Source organism: Bidens hawaiensis, unplaced genomic scaffold, assembly GCF_021521415.1.
Source record: "Bidens hawaiensis isolate Kalapana, Puna unplaced genomic scaffold, B.hawaiensis_p1.1 tig00048848_1, whole genome shotgun sequence".
NCBI classification, from domain to species: domain Eukaryota; kingdom Viridiplantae; phylum Streptophyta; class Magnoliopsida; order Asterales; family Asteraceae; genus Bidens; species Bidens hawaiensis.
In genome coordinates this window covers 12,800-35,638 of record NW_027498723.1, presented here as the reverse complement: position 1 = coordinate 35,638, position 22,839 = coordinate 12,800, and the positions used below count along the sequence as shown (strand labels likewise).

General features: G+C 36.8%; 1 protein-coding gene across 2 annotated transcripts; it reads left to right on the top strand.

The window, feature by feature from the left end:
• The first annotated feature begins 10,200 nt into the window (after positions 1–10,200).
• Positions 10,201–14,221, top strand: LOC143597679 (serine/threonine-protein phosphatase PP1 isozyme 3-like). 2 transcript variants are annotated; one of them, XM_077076112.1, is made up of 4 exons: positions 10,201–10,412; positions 11,246–11,805; positions 12,702–12,938; positions 13,978–14,221. In XM_077076112.1, exons 1-4 carry the CDS (start codon positions 10,238–10,240, stop codon positions 13,996–13,998), a joined length of 993 nt encoding a protein of 330 aa, XP_076932227.1. In that variant the 5' UTR covers positions 10,201–10,237; the 3' UTR covers positions 13,999–14,221. The 2 variants fall into 2 exon arrangements, with proteins under 2 accessions (XP_076932227.1, XP_076932226.1); XM_077076111.1 differs by having other exon boundaries at positions 13,975–14,221.
• The last annotated feature ends 8,618 nt before the right edge of the window (positions 14,222–22,839 follow it).

Here is a 22,839-nt window from a genome sequence, read left to right as displayed (position 1 = left end):
CCCCCTGAGTTGTGGAAGTCCCAAGAGCTTGTACAGTTCTTGGCAACTCACCACCTGCACCTTTCGATGCATTGGGATCATCGTCTCTATCATTTCTCCTCTTGGTCCTCAACTCATCGCCTTTACAGCTCGTCTCCCCCTGAGATGCCAAGAACTCCTTCAAAGCATCTATGATTTTTCCATGTTCTACCAGCAGGGACGACTGCATCTGATTCTCTGCAACTAGGCGTTGAATAGCCTGGGTCTGGATAAGATTAATCCTTGACTGCTCTGCCACGACCCATTCAAGTGCTGCTATTCGTTCAGAGTCTGATAGGGTTGCATCAAAATCAAACCTCATATGAGATATATCGTGAGTGTACTGAGGAGGGATTGCCGATGTATCCGGGACCTCAGAAGTAGACGTAACCGCAGGTGGTATCGTCACCGATAACCCTGCAGTGGCCACAACCGTCGACTCAATAAAATGTGCCACGACCTCCGTTGGAGTAAGAGTTGGAGGTGGCAACGAGACAATCTCCGGAGCCGATAGTTGAAATGAAGTGAGTGGGAGGCCAAATGAGGATGAGGTAGCCACCACGGGAATGTCCGTGGCGCTTGGCCTTGTAACCTGTAATGATGAGGGAACCATTGTCATACCGGACAGTGCGGGTGGGGTGAAACGTACCACCCTCGAGCTCTCACCGGCTCCGATCCTGCACCTATCCGTTCCCTTCTTGATCTCCGGATCAACTGTTGAACTTCTTCTTCATAGTCTGACTCACTATCATCATCAGCTCTCTTTCTTTTCCCATGAGTCCGTTCATGTGTTACCAAAATCCGTCTCGCTTCGGTCATTTCATCATCAGAATCTGAGTCAGCCACCGTTGTAGCTGCCCTAGTAACATTCACACCCGAAGCTCGTTCAACCGAGACCTGTACATTCTCCTCTGGATCAACCATCTCCATGTCAAAAAATCCCTGACCGCCAAACTCTACGTCAAGGTCTATGTTCTCCTCCGGTGACACAACAGGAGCAGCAGGTATAGCTTGAAGTGCTCCTGCCTGTTGTGGTGCCGGGTCCCGAAACTCGTCCCCACGAGCAGGCACATAACCCCGGGTTGATCAAGTACCCGAATAGTGGAGTATGCCGAGGACGGAGCTCAGGTTTGCTCCTCGCACTGGAGGATCTGCATTGGGCAAAGATCCTTTTGCTCACACTTTTTACGTATCGGATTGGGCGGCGCCGAGGTAGCGTTGGAGCAACATGATTCAAGATCATTTGGAGAAATCTTGGATACATGATAAATCTCTCACGCGCCACCGCTCTTCGTTGTCGATCGATCTCGTAGAAGACCATCTGACTAAAGCTGTAACGCTTGTTATAAGTCAGAGCAGTCATAGCCGACTGCATGGTCGCGCCCATGCCATCAGTGCCCGCCTTTCTCCCTGACATGCAAACAATCATGACATGCATGAGAAAGCGCCACTGGTCAAGCAAAAATCCATTCCTTCTCTGGGTATCTCCCAAGGGACCTGAGTATCCCATTCTCAAAAACGCTCCATCACGGAAAGGAGCTACAAAATCTGTCGGGTCATTGTAGGTTCCTGGACGGATCGTACACGGGATGTCGCTAACAACGCAGGTGCGGAATCCCTGCGTAGGTAGATACGAGTGTAGAGTATGTAGAGATCGAACACACAAGCAATAAACCAACCACGTTATATTGATAACAAACACGTGACCCGAGGTCACTGTTACAGACTATGACACGAACACGTTCACTGAACAACTGAAACGAAAACCCTAAAACGACCAACCCATAAACTGTTCCGCTGAACAGTTTATATACACGACAACTTCGCCACAGGCGAAGTTGTCAATAACTTCGCTGATTCAACAAGTTCGCCATAGCGAACTTGTTGACAACTTCGCGTATTACACAAATAAACATAATCAAAACATAATTGCATTACAGACTCGATTACAAATGCTAGACTATGAACTACTGACACACATGTACCAACAGTCATATCTTGTCTCATCTCCAAAACGTAAAGCCGCCCGGATTTGTTCAGATGAGAACTGAACAATGTGATTGTTGACTGTTGCTCGCATCACCGGGGGCTCGACCCTACAATCATATTCCACGGTCTGCCAAAAATCCTCAATGTTTGGCAAGGATATTGGCAGTGTTGTCGTAATCGCGTGGAATATACGCGAGCGTAGTAGGAATGTGATGATTTCGCGGAAATCATCAACTCCGCTCGCCTCCGGGTCTAATGTTATATACATGTTGTGACCCGGGAAGAACTGTCTTTGGTTATCACCACCGTCATCACCGCCTGCACCACCTATAGCAGCCATATCTGCACCAAACAGACTAAGTTAGATAAGCGACAAAGCAAATCACAAGTTCGCCTGTTACCATGAGCGAAGTTGTGATTTTTTCAGTATAGGCGAAGTTAAAGGTGGGGCGAAGTTGGGAAACAACTTCGCTTCAACTGTAACTTCGTCTGTTAACTGTTAAGTAAAAAGGTCCAGGCGAAGTTAATGGTAACTTCGCCTAATCACAACATCGCCTCATAAATTGTTTCAAAAATAATTATCAGGCGAAGTTAAACCTCAGGCGAAGTTACGGACAACTTCGCCTAAACTGTAACTTCGCCGAATATGAAACGGCATCAGTTAGGTTTATCGAACGACGTGATTTGGTCAATTTTGAGCTTGCGGATCTCGTAAAACTTGATTTAATGACGATTTAGACGATTAGATTGATTATGAACACGTAAAGATACGTTTGAAAATCGGTTGTTAAGGGTTCGAAAAACGAGGACGTGAAACGGGTCGAATCGACCGATGATAAACGTTAATGAACATGATTAATCGATTCGATTACCCTACACACCTTTAAGCACGGATTAGAAACTGTAATAAGAACACAGATGAAAATCGATAAGTTCGCTGTGGGTTTAGAGGTTAAGTTCGCTTGATAAGTTCGCTGGGTTTTGAAAATAATGAACCAGTTTGACCTTTAATTTCCTTTATATAGGGTCAAAATTATACAGGCGAAGTTGTGGATCAAGAGTTTGTTGGGCCAGCTGAGGTGTTCCAATCTAGGGGGAGATTGTTGGGTCAAGAGTTTGACCCAAATGAGGAGATTTGACCTAAATGAAGATTATGGAAGATTGGAATCTTCTCAACCTCCTCAGAAACTGCTAAGTATTGAATCCGAGCACACCTTGGGTTCCGAGCAAGCTTTTACTTAGCCGAGTACGAGATTTTGCCTCCCGGGAAAGGTTTACTTCAAATAGTCTTCTTAAGTGGATATCCGGGCAAGGTATGCTATTTAGTGCATTCCCGAGTAAGGATCACTGATTTGGTATCTCCGAGCAAGGTTCACTTTGTCAAGCAGGTTTGTTCTTCAAGAACAAGTATTTTACTCTTCCGAGTAAGGTTTGGTCAACCAAGTCCATGAAGCCAAGTGATTGGAAGACCGGGCAAGGTATTCTTTAATAATTATGGTCGGAGCAAGCTTGATGTATAAGTGGAATATATCTCTAAGTAACATCGGGCAAGGTTCAACTCAAGCAAAGAACTGTACTACCGAGTACACTTTGCTAATAAGTTATTTATGGCAAAGAGTTGAATTGGACCATCGAAGAACAAGGTTGCTCGTAAGGAGTTGTCGGGCAAAGTCTGGCAAAGTTAAGAAGACTGAAGTCTACTCGGTGAATATTTTACTTGGTAAAATATTCTTTAAGTAAAGTCTACCCGGAAACTGATCCCGAGTACACTTCTATGTTTACCAAGTCTGAAGGAAGGCCGAGTACACTGCGTACTCGGAGACTGAAGATTAATGAAAAGCCTACCCGGAAGACTTGTTTTACACTTAGTTTATTTTGAATATGTAATTTGAATATGTATTATCGGATAGGGTTTCTAGAAGGAATGACAGTTGTCCTAGGTTGGCAAGCCTATAAATAGAATGTTTAGGGCACGCCGCCAGACAAAAAAAAAGAGAAAGAGGCAGAACACACAATACGGATAAGACTGACTCATTTATTGAGAGAATATTGTGTGACGGCTGTCTTAGGATTCCTAGAAAACCCTAAATCAATTATCCTTTTGTATGATTAACATTATATAAATGGAAATCTTTTGAGTGAATCTTGAGTGTGCCTTCTACCTGTGATTATTTATTGCAACCGTATGTTTGTTATTGATTCCGCCTTTAACAAACGGATATCTTTCTAAATATAGCAACCCGTCATTAACTCTCTTGTCAACACGATTAATCTGTGTGAGTTATGACTTGATTGATCAAGATCCAGCTGAAATCAAAGGGACCGACACAGCATATCTTCAACATACTTTCCTTGATGCAGTAAAATTCCTGTCGGACTTTGGCGAACCTGTAAACCCAGAAATGTTGTCATTTCACCCAACGAGCTCATTTCAAATCTTTTCTTCATTACACCCTCAAATTATTTGCACAATTCAGCACTAGTGGATCCGAAGATGATGTCATCAACATAGATCTAGACCAGAATCAAATATTTTTCGACAGTTTTCCGGAACAATGTTTGATCAATTGTTCCACGCTTGTAGCCATGATCAAGAAGGTGCGCGGTCAGTGTAGCATACCATGCCCGAGGAGCCTGATGTAGCCCGTACAAGGCCTTGTCTAGCTTGTAGACATGATTTGGTTTCTTAGAATCAACAAAACCCGGTGGCTGATCAGCATAAATATCCTCTTTTACCTCACCATACAAAAAAGCAGTCTTTACATCCATCTGATATACTGTAAACCCCATATACGAGGCATAGGCCAGAAAAATTCTAATTGCCTCATGTCTAGCAACTGGAGCATGGACCTCTGTGTAATCTAACACCTCAACCTGACGAAACCCACGAACTACCAGTCGTGCCTTGTTTCGAACAATAACCCCGGTGTCATCTTGCTTGTTTCTAAAAACCCATCTTGTATCGAGAGCTTTCTTTCCTTCGGGCAGTTTGACCAATCTCCATACATTTAACTTATCAAACTGATTCAGTTCTTCATCTATAGCATCAACCCAACTAGGTTCCTGAAGAGCTATCTCAACATTCTTTGGCTCGATTTGAGAAATAAAACAGGAAAACATACAATTGTTTATGTGTCCAGTCTGACTTCTGGTGGACACACCTGCTTCAGTGGGACCTATGATATTTTCAATCGGATGATTCTTCTGTATTCTCGATGGAATTAAATGATCAGAAACATCATTGTTAGGTTGAAGATTTGGAGATTGGTGCATTCACGTGCATTTCCAACTGGAACCAAAGCCCTTTCCGTATTCCCATCCTTAGCTGGATTAGTGCATTCACGAGCAAAATGACCCGGCTCGTGACAGTTGTAGCACCTAAGAGTCTCTTTGTTAAAACCCACCTTTTGATTATTTGGCATGTTCCAATTATTTCTACCCGTCCCCTTAGTAAACTTCTTTGCACGGAAAACTGCCATGGCAATTTGCCACGAGATGTCCATTTCTTCAACATCATCGGGATGAATCTGATCTAGTTCAGCAGTAACCACCGGTTGAACCAAGTCTCCGGCCAGAAAAGCATGATAACAATTCATAAATTCCGCCATTAGAGCGATATTCTGTTGAGTTTCTTTAGGTATGGTGGGAATCTGGCTGAAGTTTTGACTGGGAATGGTTTTACCAGAGTCATTTGTAGACTGACCAGACTTGGTGAAAAATGTTGGGGCTGGTTTGGGCGAATTTGATGATGATGATGATGATTGACCTAAGGTGGATGAGAACATTTGGAAGTTTCCCTGAGGTGGTTGTTGAGTAGGCTTGAACAGTGAGAAACTATCTTGAGACATAAGAGCACTGTTAGAAGCAACGTTGTATCCAACAGCATTGTAAGAACTAGCATGATTTATTGCCCGTTGTTTATCATCCATATCACAGCCTTTAATAGTGGCTATCATTTCAGTCATACCCATTCTGTTAAGATCCTTTGTCTTTTTGATAACCGCAACGTTCATGTCCCAACTTTTCGGCAGAGAATTGACCAACTTGTTTATTTCTGAGGTTTGCAGATAAATTCCTGCAGTTCTCATTTCAGTCACAAGAGATATGAATCTTTGAAGTTGAGATTCCAATGTCTCTCCCAAAACATGATTAAACATATTAAACTTTTGTCGCAGCAGATCTTGGCGGCTTCTCTTCATGTCTTCATTTCCCTCATAAACTTCTATCAGTGCAGCCCACAACTCTTTAGCAGACTGAAGTTCTCTAAACTGAAGGGCAATCTCAGGTGAGAGTGCCATGGTTAGAGTGGAAAGAGCTCTCTCATCTTCCTCAACTTTAGCAAAGTCATCATCATCATATTGAGCAATTGGTTTCACAAGAACCTCGTCAGAGCCATCCTTTTGATAGGTGATCCTTTGAGGTCCCCTCACAATGCTTTTCCAAATTTTTGAATCTTTCATCTTGGCGTAATGCTCAAAGCGAAATTTCCATTCACTGAATCCCTCATGGGACAATAGGCGGGGTATACAAGTAGCAGTGCCCATGATGGAATCAAATTCTTGATGAAGTGACGAGTTGTGGAATTGCTACCATTAGTTAACTGGGCCAATGTAAATTGATTAAAGGTTGTTTTTAAGTCCAATGTGAAATGAGTCCAATTTGAAGGTCCAAGTTCAAATGAATCAGGCCCAAACCAGTTAACTGGGCTGAGAACAGAATCAAATTGGTTGACCGAGAACTACAACTTTTGACCAAATGTTGACCGAAAACAGCAATCTTTGACCGAGAACTCCAATTGTTGACCAAATGTTGACCGAAAAATACTCGTGGCAAAGAACAATTTTTGGCCGAGAACAAAGGTGACCGAGAACAATGTTTGGCCGAGAACAAAGGTGACCGAGAACAATGTTTGGCCGAGAACAAAGAGGCCGAGAACACTGTTTGGCCGAGAACAAAAAGGCCGAGAACACTGTTTTGCCGAGAACCAAGAAGCCGAGAATACCCGGAACCAGAGTTGACCAAGTAAATTTGGCAAAAATCTAATCCCTAGTTTTATGGGATTCAAATTGTTTCCAAACAAAGGGATCTTAACCAAACCAGTAGCTGTTTTTCCTCTCCGAGCAATACCTCGCCGGAAACACCACCAAAGAATGCTATTCTTAAATCTTTGATATCACAATAATGAGCCTGAATAAGGTCTAAGGGTCTAATACCAATTGTAAGTCCCGAATCTGAATCACTACAATTATGATATCAAAAGGACAAGTTTTGGTGCAGAATACCAAGACTTGTTGTTTCAAGAACACGAGTAAAACAATAGTGATGACACAGTATAACTTCAAAACACACGTATATTAGATACGTCGGGTGCTTAGGCACTTAAAATACATGCAGACCAAAAACAAGTGAATGAACAACCTTAACCCTATACACAATATTAACTATATATAGGGGAACCAACACACTGGCCCAAATAAGTAAATGCCCACCGAGAACACAGTGTTCTCGGTTTACATCAAGACCCGCACCCAAGCCCAATATACATACATTATCTACAAACCACATAAACTCGGCCCAACAGTTTAGTGTACCCATTGCTAATAGGAATCCAACACTTAAGAGTCGTGAGTCATAACAAAAGTTTTGAACCATGGTTTCCAGTTCACATAGTCTTCCATCAAGCCTTGGTCGCTTACTTAAGGTACCAATGTCAAGGTCAATAATGGTAATAATGTTAAGAGTCGACATGATAACGATCTTTAAGACACAATAAAGTAAACAATCACAATGTAAACTAAACAATAACGAGGATGCACCCAATATATGAACTAATGAGCAGAAACATACTATATCTTAAAATTCTAAATATGATTAACACCACCTTATCATGAGCATGCAAGCCCTGATTCTGAAGGTAATTCTTAATCTTTTAAGAAAACACGAATGGTATATACCCTGGTTCGCAAATTCTGAACTTAGTTTTTAAACAATAAACAGATTGCAAAACAAGTCACAAAACATAGGCTTGGATCGCACAACTAACCCGATCGTACTAGAAATTGCTTTGCAAAAGATTGTGGTTCGCTCAAATTACTTAGATCACAAAAGGCTAAGCGCTTGGTTCTCAAAACTCCAACTAAGTGTAAACATTAGAAACAACGTGGATCACAAATTATCTGAGTCACGGTAAACCATGATTGCTAACTAGATCGGATTGCACACCAAAGCGGTTCGCAAAGAACCTAGTTCGCAAACAGTTGCTATGGAAAAACTCAAAATGGGAAATACTAGGCTTGCAACTTAATCACATAACTAACCTAATTCGCAAAACATGGATCGCATAAATCCGGATTGCGTACAATTAAGTTCGCACGAACGACCCGCAATGTGAATGCAATAATCAAATGGATCTGATAACCGTAATGCGACCAAATATGACAATCGTAGTCGATTAGATATGCGAGAAACCAAAATAAAAAAATTATAAGATCCATGAATCCATTATTAACCGAACAAAATCACATAATGCGACCATATATACGACAGTCTATGATCTTATTGCATGAATAGGTTCCTTGTTTCATAGGGTTATAAATTTAAATCATTTACTTGTTTGCGGTTTTGTTGTGGTTTAAACTTGCCATAGGACTTGTTTCCATCCATAGTTATCCCGGTAGTTCACCTCTTAATAGTCTGACTTAGATATTAGGAGTTGGGTTGTCTAATTGCCTTATTGATCTAGTTAGCCGTTGTGAAACATCAACCGATCATCTAGATTCAGTTAGGATTAATTTATAACCTAAGTTACTAAAGTTACTGAAACTGAATTGCCTAGATAATTCCCTGGGATTATTATGAGTACGAGCCTTAAAGAGTTTGTGATTATTGAGACCGACAAGAGGTTGACTATTAGGGTACTTAGAAATTCGACCATGATTTTCCCGCTTTCTAGGTGTGTTAGGGGTTTTTGGTTAGACCAACAGGAGATCTAGTTGCCCTTAGGTATGTCTAGTTAGTTTATATTTCAAAGTTAGTTACATACGCTCGTTAGATTCCCAAGTCTCGTTAAATGTCATTAGGATTTGTTATCTACGTGCTTCCCTTTTATTGTATCACTCAACTTTCCATTAATTTCCGTTTCTTTGGTTCTTTTAGTGTTTTCTTTTAAGTGAATTTAATAATTTTAGTTTTTTAGTAATCAAAATAAACAAATCAATTTACTTAGTTAAGATTAATTAGCCAAAGTTTAGTAGCTCGAGCCGCCTCACGTGTCCTTGTGTTTGAGAAACCCGGACTTGCTTAGTTGTGTTATACATGATCGATACATTGCCGAGGTGTGAAGTGTAGTTTTGCTTTTCCATTTTAAAGCTTAGTTTGGTAATCGATTTTTTTCATTAATTTATAACTACTTTGTATCACATTACTTCATTTCTAGATTCAGTTATGTATCTTGACTAGAAGAACAAACTATTTCTCAACTTGAATTATGAATTTTTTTAACAATTTTAGCAGTCGCAACTTTCGAAAGAATGTCCATACAAATCTTGAATAGTCATCTATAATGACAAGTCAAACCATTTTCTTTGCAAAGTATAGAAAACAGGTCCAACGTGTTGCTGTAATTTTTGTATTAGACACCAAATTATTCACTATGATCCCCAAACTTTTCTCCTTCAAACAACTCCTTAAAATCAGCACATACGAACCATTTCATAATTATCATATCCTGTAATGATGTAAACTATCGAAATATTGGTATCTTGAGGAAAGAACCTTATGGATATATTCCCTCGGTCCGACCTCTAAACAAAGAAAGACAAATTTTAGTCAATTCAAATACATCATGAGAAATTTGAAACGACTTGCGATATTTCAGCAAATTATATACCTAAAAATTGGCAACTTGCGAAGTTTCAACTTACCTTTTTTACTTTTGGCCCTTGTACGTGGCAATGAAAATTTCCACAATGAATCAAACTGATACCGACAAACTTTCTGCCGCAACACTGATACATTTAACCCGATGCATCTCAACTCACATATAAAAACACTTATTTAATTTGAAATAAATCTATATAGTCATTTTGTAAGTACCCACCTAAATCGATATTATCCTCTTAAAATAAGTCACGGACACCATACATACAATACAAGTCATTCATTCAAACCTTTGACCTTGTTCATTCCACCTTTTCCTCTCTTCCAATCTTGAAGATTCCTCAATACGCAGATGGATCAATCGGTTCTTGACGATATAATCCATAGGCTGTTTGCAGTTAAAGGCAAACCCGGTAAGCAAGTCCAACTCACCGAGCCAGAAATCAAGCAACTTTGTCAACACTCTAAAGATATTTTCTTGCAGCAGCCTAATTTGCTTGAAATTGAAGCACCCGTCAAGATTTGCGGTATGCTTTTGATTATTATTTGTGTCGGTTTTAGGGTTCTTGATTGGGTTTCATCCCCTTGGGGTTTTGATCTGTGACACTTGAAATTAAATTATAAGAATTGATCAAGTTTGTTAATAGTTGAAATGTCAACTCGGTGTTAGCCGGGCTGTGGGTGGGACTAGTGATTATTCGGGATTAATCGGAATGGAATTTTATATATAACTTTCACTGGAAATTTGCCGGACCAATTGCTGAGAATAGGCTGGAATTAAGGCCGGAGTTTAACGGTTTTCTGTCCGATTACTGAAAAATTAGTCCTGATTTTTACAATAGTGACTCAATTGTTGAAAGTGAATAATGAGTTTAGAACACTGATGATTAGCTGCTGAAATTGGCTCATAATTCTTGATTGGTAGTTAGTTTTGATAGAATTTTGAATCAAGAAAATAATGAAGGAAAGATAAATACATGCTTGATTTGTTTTGGTATCCGTCACCACGACAAACGCGTGTTGTGGTTATCATTGTCTTTTAAAGGATGTTAGGTATGCACAAGTTCAACATGTTGGTTAAGAGAAATATTAATATCATTAGGTTTATCAGTTCTCACTCTTCATGTTGGATATAAATTGCTTCCAAACAGCCATTTAGCCATTAAACTTACGTGCCTATTTCAGTTGAACCCAATGGGTTAAACAAAAATATCATAATTGGTAATTGTGATAATATAATTTTTTAATTTTGTTATCAAATGTAAACTATGTATAAAAGAAAAAAGAAACCCAAAACTATTGTTTCGACCTGCATTTAAACGAACTGCTTTTAACATTTTAATGTTTGAATGGTTATTAGGTGACATCCACGGTCAATACTCGGATCTTCTACGTCTTTTTGAATATGGTGGATTACCCCCACAAGCCAATTACTTGTTTCTAGGTGATTATGTTGACCGAGGCAAACAAAGCCTCGAGACAATATGCCTTCTTCTCGCCTACAAAATAAAATACCCGAATAACTTCTTTCTTTTGCGCGGAAACCATGAATGCGCGTCTATAAACCGCATATACGGTTTTTACGACGAGTGCAAAAGAAGATTTAATGTGAAGTTATGGAAGACGTTTTCGGATTGCTTCAATTGTTTGCCTGTGGCTGCTCTTATTGATGAAAAGATTTTGTGCATGCACGGTGGGTTGTCGCCAGACCTTAATAATTTGGAACAAATAAGGAATTTGAGGCGACCTACTGATGTACCCGATAGTGGGTTGTTGTGTGATCTTTTATGGTCAGATCCCTGTGTCGATGTTAAGGGTTGGGGCATGAATGACCGTGGTGTCTCGTATACCTTTGGTGCTGATATTGTAACTGAGTTTTTAGAGAAACATGATCTTGATCTCGTGTGTCGGGCTCACCAGGTATGGGTATTGTTATTCTGGTGGTTAAAATCTGAACTTTATTGTTAAAAGGGGGTCTGAATCACCAAAAAAATGGATTTTTCCCCTTATTTGGTGACAATAAACACTCGTTAGGGAAAACTCACGGCCCCACCACTACTAGGGGTGTGCGTGAAAATGAAAACATTGATTTGTAACTGAAAAATCGAACCGAAATAATGAAACCCGAAAAAAACCAACGGTTTGCCTTATGTTTCGTGAAAACTGAATTTTTGGTTCGATTTCAGTTTTGCAAGTGCTTAAAATTGAAAAGGCCGAATCGAACCAAACCGAATTTATGGATTTTCGTTTTTAATATTGAATGTTAGTCTATTTATGAAAATTCAATAAATAGTGGATCAATATACTTGGCTTTACCAGTTTGGCTTGACATTTTTGACCTAAGAGAAAAAATGGCCCAAAATAATGAATTTGGTTCTATAGACTAAATAGACTAACATTCAAAATGGCCCAACCCGTATGGATTTTCATTTTTGTTTTCATTTTTTCTCTTGGGTCAAAAATGTCAAGCCCAACTGGTAAAGCCAAAAACACTGAACCAAATCTAAACAGAAACCCAACTAAACGGTTTTCAAGATTCCAAAAACCGAAGTTTGTTCTTTGGCTTGGTTTGGGCCAAAAGAATGGCCAAATAAGTATGTGTGTGTGTATATATATATATATATATAGGATTATAATCATTTAGAACTCTTATATATATATATATATATATATATATATATATATATTTATATTTTATGATAGTCAGTTGGGTTGAAGCGGTTATGAACTTGGTTATTAAAAATGGGTTACCATTAGATAATCAAATGTGGGATTTTATTACCTGAATAATATTAAACTGATAAAAAGTTTTGCAGGTGGTTGAGGATGGATACGAATTTTTTGCAAACCGACAACTTGTAACTGTATTTTCGGCACCCAATTATTGTGGGGAATTTGACAACGCGGGTGCGATGATGAGTGTTGATGAAACTCTAATGTGCTCTTTCCAAATATTAAAACCCGCTGAGAAAAAGTCGAAGGTCAACTCAGGTATCGGTCTTTTCGGAAGCACCACCACAGCTAAACCCGGAAACACCCCAGCTGGAATCAAGGTATATTATTGCAATACAAGTTTAGAATATCTTTTAATTATGAGATTAAGATATTTGATACAAACACCACAAAAAGTAAGTTCACTAAAGTCTATTTTCTGTCATCCAACCTTATAAAACTCTGCACAAACACTTTCAAGTTTCAACAGTGAAATAAATTGTGGTGATTTGTATTCAAATCATTAAATTTATTCTCATTTTCATAATGCACAATGATTTAAATAAATTAATTTAGGGGCATTTAAAGTGTTACACATTCATTATAATTGGTGCTACAGTACAGTTTATGGTTTAAGAAATTATAAACCATTAAAATAGCATGTTATAATTTATAAAATGTTAATAATAGACAACATTTTAGTGTACATATAATTGTACTGTTACAATTAAATTTAAAATATATCACTTTCCTATCTTTACGTTTGTATTACTTTTCTAACAAAAATTAGTGATGAAGTGGAAATAAAGGTGGAAAAAAAATTATATTTGGCTCATAGAAATGTGCCATTTGCCAAACATTTTTGCTTATTTATTTAGTATTATATATAAAGGGTTGGGTTTCTTTTTAAGAACTCTTGACAACCATTTTAAAAGCTTTTCATAATACTATTTGAGAGTAGTTTATCAATTTTTATATATAAATTTGTGATTACATATATGAATCACAAGTGTAAAAAACAAATCAGATATATATGCAATAACAAAGTTACATATGTAAAGAATTTAGATATGTGCACTAAATTTCATAATTGTCTAAATATACATATTTAAGTGATTAAACTACACTCTCAAATAATATTAATATATAAAAAAGTTTTAAAATGGCTGGTCGTACATATCTAAGATTCTAGCATATTTATAACACATCATGGTTAATTTGCAAATGCTTTTACTACAAACATCCACACACGTCTAGATTTTCTATGATTTTGTATTCTACACTGCTTGTTACTGGCAAGAGAGAGGAGATGAAGTATAAAAAGTAATAATAAAAGAATGTTTTAGTATTCTAACACTTTTTGTTTGGTCTTTGCAGCAGTTCTTGGGTGGGAGATCATGAAATTCAGTGTGGAGTTGAGGTTTGAACAAATGGAACTCCATTGATCTGTGGTGCACGCGTAACGACTGAGATATATAAAATTGTAGTTGTTGGTCATTGTTGTAGTTTATGATACGGAGTATGTTGTCGTGATCAACTACTTATGATGTGAAGGACGTCCGGACACCCATGTTTACATACCAATAAAACGAAAGGCGTTACTTGGGATACCTTTTATTTGTCTTGTTTAATGTTCACATGTTAGTTATCATCTCCGGCTGAGATTGGGTCAAATGGGTTTGTGAGTTTTGGTCATTTACCAATACAAATCCCCCCCCCCCTCCCCCAATTCTCCCCTTTAAAAAAAATAGAAAACTTATGTTTGACCACGCTTATGTGAATTACCTTAGTACGGGGGTTTAGGGTACGTGGGTGGATTTGGTTGCTTCTGACAAATGAGATTTCGAACCATCTGCCTTATACGATAATATTATAACTAATTGGAACAAAACATCTTCAGTTGGATTTTCATTCTCTATCTACACGAGAGATTTAAAAACATTCAGTATCTGGTATTAGTTTATAGAGACACATAGTTGGCTTCAAATCCAGGCCGTGCAAGTATCAACCAGAAGGAAGATGAAGATGTTCAATTTGGATACAACTTCAAGTAGAGCTGGAAAAGCTTGTCATCTTGTTACTAATAACACAGACATGTATAATAAGCAGGTTAGCTGACACGACTCTTTAAAGGACCCGGTTAAATAATACAAATGAAACGTATTTTTAATACAATTAAATATAACATTTCAATAACCAATGTTTATCATGATTAACTAAAGGCGGTTAAAATGATAAAACATGATTAACACTATTAAGTTACAATTAATATGTAACTATCTATGAAACTATGTCGTTTTGATAAACGGGTCCATAGATGCGTGTTATCAATCTATTTAACACGATTCATTAAACTTGTTATGTGTGTCATAAATATATTATTAAGCAAGTTGAACTCATTAAATAGACACTCTTAATCGTGTCAGTAACTTTTTGATGTGTTTTTAGTCACAATTTTATTAAACAATATTAATAAAACAAATAAAGATACTCTCATTATATCTTTGGAATTTTGTACTACATATACCGTATATAAATCTAAATGACTAAACGAGTTTATCATGACATTCATCTCAAATTATGGGATACGCCATATCATATGATTTCAAATTATGGGATACGGTTTAATTCAAATATATTGAACATAAGGGTCAAGTTATTCTACAGGGAGAAACAAAAATGAGAAATATGAGAAGGATTTCTAGCTAAACAAAAAAAACCCCTCAAAAAAATTAAAATAAATAAATCATAACTCAAAATTTAATTAAAAAACGAAAAAAAGGTAAAAACACAAAAATGTTTCAAGACTCTTTTTCGTTCTCATAAAAAAACATAATGGTAATTTAAAAAAATCGTTGTATTTTTTTGTTTATCATTGTGTTTTGTGTCTATTTTCGTCATTGCTTGTGTATTTTTTCCTTGACATTGTATCTTGTTTTCTTTATATTGTGTTATATTTTGTTCGGCATTGTGCAATATTTTGCGATCTATTGTGTCTTTTTTTAGTTATAATTGTGTATTTTGTTCATTTTCGTCGTTGTGTCTTTGATCTCGCCATTGTGTCTTTTCGTCATGTTTTTTTATTTTTTGTATTTTTTTTATGAACGGGAATGATGACGGAAACATTTTAGTTTTTTAATTTTTTTTCCTTTTTTATTTATATTTAAATTTATGATTTTTTATTATTTTTTTAAATTTATTTTTGAAAGGTTTTTTGTATGGTAACAAACCTTCTCACACTTCTCATTTTTATTTTCCTTTATATTTTAACTTTACCCTTGAACTTAATACTCTAAGGTAGCGTTTGGTATGCAGGAATGACAGGGGAAATGGAATGATTAATTACGTGTGAATGAAGAAAGTCGTGTTTGGTTACTCAACCGAATGGAATCATCCATTACACATAGAATCCCATTCCATCAAAACCATTCCTTCTCACACCCTTTCCATTTTTTCATTCCATTCCTCCCTTGCCCTACGTTTTGCAACACCATCACCACCTAACAACAACAACCACCACCACCATCACCACCACCACCACCACCACATGACCCTCACTGTCGCCACCACCTCCGCCGCCACCACCACCACCACCACTTTACCACCAGCGCTACCACCGCCACCTGACCATAACCGCCTCCACCACCCTACCATCGTCATCACTACCAATGCTACTACCGCCACCCCCACCACCACAACCACCCCGCCTAACCGCCACCACCACCACCACCCTTTTCGTCGCCGGAGCTACCACCACCACTGTCGCTTTTTCATTTTTTTTTTAATATATTTTGGAATAAGAATAATTTTATTATTTCTATTTCATTCCTACATTTTTTGTGGATACCAAACAACATAAAGTAATTATTCATTCATTCTTATAGGTTAACCAAACAAGACAAATGAATGGTAATGATCCATTTTATTCCCTTGTTCATTACATTCCTTCGCTCATTCCACTCCCTCTTCATTCCATTACTTCCAACCGAACATACCATAAGAGCATTCCTAGCCCATTCCCTACCATATATCCATATATATCATATAATTACATAAAACATCACTGTAATTTATCTCTAATGTTTAATTAAATAATACTTTTTATACCTTTATCATTATCTTTTTTTTCTCGTTCACTCACAACCACTTTTAAGAAATATAATATTATACGGTATGAACAGTGGAATCCCAAATTCTTCTCATATAACATTTTCTCTCTTCTCTACTCACAACCACTCATAACCATACCATATAATTTACAAATCCTAACCACACAAATATAGGAAATAGGCTGAGAGTGCTCTATAAGAGTTTAAATAGACACAACAGCTTTATCTAAAACAAAACATTCGATCACCGTCCAAGGCTTAGCAACCTATTTTCCTCCAACTTTTCCATAAATACTTATATTAGCAATCTTTAGCTATTGGTGAATTATAATACTTAATTTAAATAAGAAATCTAGTTTGTGAACGTTAAGAAGATCATTAATTTAAAGAGTAAAAAGTAAATGGTGCCAGCGTACGTATGCTCACAATGACCGGAAAGTACATTCGTGTTATTTCCATAAGAGAAAATTCCAATTTGCCTCCCTGAAATATATCGCCGGGAGACGGAATAGCCACTGAAAACGAAATTCTATATTTTGGACGTCTGTGATATTAGGGCGGGGCAATCTGTGCCCTTCCGTCATATATTTCCGTTAATGACCGTTGAGAATGAGGGTGTTTTAGACCTTTTACAAATACAAAATTGGCGGGTCAGTTTGTGCCCTTCTGATTATTATTTTTTTCAAAAGCTTGAAAAAACCAGCTTGGCGGGAAAAATGGCAGTCTGACCACCGGGTATTTTCTTCTTCTTTCTTCCACCGTACTCCTCCCCTCCTTCCTTCTTTTCCTTACTCTTCTCAACTTCCTTCCTCCAACACCATCCACTATATATATATATATATATATATATATATATATATATATATATATATATATATATATATATATATATATATATATACACTTCCGTCTCCCTTTATCCACCGTAGCACCATACACCGTAGCCACCTCCACCACAGCCATCATCCACCATTGCCACCTCCACCGTAGCCACCTCCACCGTCGCACCCGGCTTCTCGGCACCCGGCTTCTCCCCGTCGCACCTTCTTCTCGTCTACAATGGTTCTCACCATCAAGTTGAGCTTCAATCGAGCTCTGTATGGAGTCCCGATTGATGTGAATCTCCGATTTCGGGTCCGGAATCGGGAAATATCGGTTCGTGTTTTGGCCACATTTGTGGGCCAAAACCGAATTAATTTCCACCGGACGTGGCATCTTGGGCCCTTCTCCGACGCCTACCTTTGTAAAATCCCGAAGTTTATAATTCGGATGAAAAGTTATTAGTATGTTATGTATGTAAAATCCCGAAGTTTATAATTCGGGTGTTTTGATATATGTATTTTGTGTTCGTGTTATATATATATAAAAATGTTTGTCTTCATTGTGTTGGGGTTCGGGTTAAAAGTTTGCAAAAAAACAGGTCGTTTTGGTGGTTTTCGGGTTAAAAATTTGCTAAAAAACGGGCCGTTTTGTTTGTTTTCGGGTTTAAAGTTTGCTAAAAAACGGGTCGTTTTGGTTGTTTCGGGTTTAAAGTTCACTAAAAAACGGGCCGTTTTAGTTGTTTCGGGTTTAAAGTTCGCTAAAAACGGGCCGTTTTGGTTGTTTCGGGTTTAAAGTTCGTTAAAAACGGGCCGTTTTAGTTGTTTCAGGTTTAAAGTTCGCTAAAAAACGGGCCGTTTTGGTTGTTTCGGGTTAAAAGTTTGCTAAAAAACGGACCGTTTTGGTGGTTTTCGGGTTACAATTTTGCTAAAAAACGGGCCGTTTTGGTTGTTTTGGGTTTAAAGTTCGCTAAAAAACGGGCCGTTTTGGTTGTTTCGGGTTTCAAGTTCGCTAAAAGGGGGCCGTTTTGGTTATTTCGGGTTTAAAGTTTGCTAAAAACGAGCCTTTTTGGTTGTTTCGGGTTTAAAGTTTGCTAAAAAACGGGCCGTTTTGGTTGTTTTTGGGTTTAAAGTTCGCTAAAAAACGGGCTGTTTTGGTTGTTTCGGGTTTAAAGTTTGCTAAAAACGGGCCGTTTTGGTTGTTTCGGGTTCAAAGTTAACTAGTGTTCAGTTCGGGTTCGTTTGGATGATATATATGATGATGATATATATGATTATGATGATAAACAAACATCATAAGATATTGGATTATAAACTCATTAATGATAAGAAGGAATATATAATTCATATTGTATGTTTATAAGAAATATTAGTTTAGTTCAAATTGTTGGTGTTGTTTGTTGTTAAACCGTGGGTCGGGGTTTCGAACCCCACTCGCTACACGATATTGGATTATTAGTTTTAGAATTAATTATAGGCTCAGGGGCAAAATGGTAATTTCAACATTTTTTGGTCAGTCAACTAACGGTTAACATGACAGAAGGGCACAGATTGCCCCGCCCAAATATCACAGACGTCCAAAATGCGCAATTTCGTTTTTAGTGGCTATTCCGTCTCCCAACGATATACTTCATGGAGGCAAATTAGAATTTTCTCTTTTCCATAATCAAACAAATTAAAAATGAAAATAAAAGTAAAAATACATTGATCAGTAGATTCACCGGCCTTTTCTTTTATTCTCAACACCACTCTTTCAACATGCTTTTTTCAATCTCCTTTTTGACATTTTATTTACATTTTAGAGTCACTAGTTGGTAAATCGCGTGATGCAGCGACGGTGACAAATTACATCGCAATACTCGCTTTCTGTTAGTTTATCAATCTTTCATGATATATTTTATCATACGTCTACTTGTTTTCATTTTGTAGCATCGTATATGTCATGACTGAGCCTTACAGATCTCAATTACAATGGGTATTTTAGAATTATGCTATTCTTTGTGGTGTGTGCATATAATGTATATGTGTGTGAACTCTCGGGTGGGCTAAAGTGAAAGTGTACTAATTCTGGCGTCAATTTACTAATCTCGTGAAAATAACGTTAAAAGTGGCGGAAGGTTAATCAGGGATCATGTGGTGGCGTTGATAGCTGAAAGACAAGGGTACATGCACCAATCGGCCAATGTCCCGATGGTTGAGTGTTATGTGTCTTATATCCAATGCTTGATGCAAAACTATTATCGAGTCGGGGGGTCTCACTGGAAGCAACCTCTCTATTCCTACGAGGTAGAAGTAACACTATCTACATATTACCCTCCTCAAACCATACCATAACATTGCTATTGGTGGGATTTACTGATTTTAGAATTATGGGTCACTAATCCATTTATAAATATGTCTACATGAATTCTTGTGTGATAAGGGTAATTTGGGGAATTATTGAAAGTATAGTGTTAGAGCAAGATATGAACGCACAAATTGTAAGGATCGACACTATTATGGTTGATTATGCGAATTATGTTATATGTATCTAATTTCACTCAAAAACATTTTACCATAAGATATTTAATTCGGAGCCAATTCAATTATTTATCTACCAGATTATGCAAATTATGTTATTATGGTATAAACTATGAAGTCCAAAGCACACTATGCAAATAATGTTACAAGCTGCATATTAAAAATTATCTTATGCAATTTTATAAATCCCAACATGCACATATAAACTACTATAAGCTGATCTACATTTTGATGACATGTAAATGATTTAGTATCTCGCACTTTTATACATCAAAAAATAGTCAGAATAACATTTTTGTTCATTATTACTCTTATATATCAAATTCTGGTATCCATCTTACAATTGCAGTATTTGCTACCATCAATACTGCTCTTGCCTCCTTTTCTTCTTTCTGAACAAAATTTAACACATTTGGGTTACAATTCATCCAAGATTTTGATTTAATATAACAAAATCCATGTTTCAGATGGATAATCTAAGAAATTCAACATTAGCTAACGAAGCAGCTAACTGTATTCACATAAAGTTCATGCAAATATTAAAAACTAACCTTTAAAGTTCATTATAGCTTTTAACATAACAAAACCTAATAATAAACACACGAACAAATTCTGTGAAGTTCCCAACATGTTTTGGTATCTTTCTCTGAAAGAATAAAAACATTTATAAGATTCCACTGATAATATCATTACTTGACGACAATTTTAGATTTTGTATATATATATATATATATATATATAATTTTAATAAAAAATTACATCGTTAGGAAACATCTTTGATGACAAAAGGCTAGTGTCACCACACCTTCACTGGCAAGAGATTTCCAAAGCCTGCAAATCAGCTAAAAATAAATGCAGACGTCTAAAAACTTGATAGTTAAATCAACTACAATAGTTGCCCGCCTACCTGCTATGTTGATGTAATATCTATGTTTCTATAAAAAAAATTTTCAATGTACACAACAAATTAAACAAAAAAAAAAAACTACAGTAGTTATGCTACAATATAACAAAATAAGCACCAATTTCAACCCAATCAACAATTTCTTTGTAAGCAATATTCTGAACATCTGTTTTATTAATGAAGTAAATAGAACAAAGCATATTAAATTCAAGGCAAAGCAAAATTGTTTACAAAAACAAATAAGTCGTAGACAGCAACAATCATCTAGTTCTTTAAAGCATATTACACTTAATCATAATGTAATACAGTTGCAGGCCATAACCGAACTACCTAAATACAAAAAGTTTCATTTTTGGTACGTGCTAAAATGGGTTGGGCTATGATAAGTTGAATTGACCAACAAACACTTTTTGGTGCCACTTGTATTATTAATATACAATATTTTAACTACGAATACAAAAACAATGCATTATGATGTTCTCTGGCAAAAGATCTATAAAAATTCCGGAAACGGAGTAGCAACTTTCCATTGACTTGTTCTCGCAAAATATCTATAACACATGTAAAATCTCTTAATATAGATGTCTAAACCATAAATATTTTGTTTTGATAATGAACTAGGATTTTTACCCGCGCTTCGCGGCGCGGGCTATTTAAATACAGTTAGTAGCTGCAAACCATCTAGCTAAAGTTGCTGACATCCGAATTATGTCCGAAAGTGATAGCAAAGATTCTTAAAACTTGAGTTTATGTCAAAACTTGCTCAAAAGTGGTCTTCTACAACTATACATTTAAATCCAAAATATCACATTCCGATGGTCTTTCATGCTAACAATATAGTTAATAGTTGCAAATGGAAAGTTATGTCTGTGTACTATGCTATTAGAGACATGAACAACAAAACATAGACTTGTTTTATCTAAAACATCATTTTAATAACGACCAGTATGGCACATTACCATTTTGACCCGTAATTAACATAATAGTTGAATCAAAAATTGAATTTTCTCATATTATCGTATTGGGTGTGTATTATGATATGAATGATTGAAGGTTTTTCAAAGGATACAACAAAAGGATTTTTATGAGAATGAAGATACAATGTAAGGATTTTTATGAGAATGTCAATTGGACTATATATTTCATATAATCATATCACAAGCTACTGTCCTTGGTGCATTAATATTGAATTGCTATAATTATTTGTAGTAGTAAAACCTTACCTTCAATACCGAACCCATAATAGAGCATAAAGATTAACTTATACCATGGACCGAATGTCAATTGTTCAACCAAGTAGCCAGCACCTGTAATATGAAACCACCAAAGGATCCTTTTCTTTCCCTGTTTGACTTCTTAAAAAGTCAACACGGTATTTAATGCATTAGTGCATTACACAATACAATTGTATATCTTATTATCTTTTGCTTATTTTGCTACCTAAATCCATAAATATATACCATTTATATTTGTTATGTTCTGCTGTTCAGCTTCGGTTGGTTTCTGCCCTAATGGCCTCACCACAGTTCCAAGCTCATTTGTCTTGATGCAACCTTTGATAAATCCAAACCATTATTTTTCTAAATTTTTATGATTTAAAGTTGATATAAGATGATACTATTAGTGATTTCAACCGTCACTTTTTAAAATAACCACTTTAAAGGTTTAAGCAGTGATATTAACTCATAAATACTTGTTTCGATCAATGGTTTACATAAAACTAATACGAGCTCAATGAACAATTATAATCCAGCTAATCCAATCAACAATCAAAGCCTAAAAACAATTTAAAGAAAATAAATAGATCACCTGGTGTGCAACATCAAGTGACTCTAACCTGTGGTCTTCAAATTTATCAATGACAGCATGAACTGGACGTTTTATATCTGAT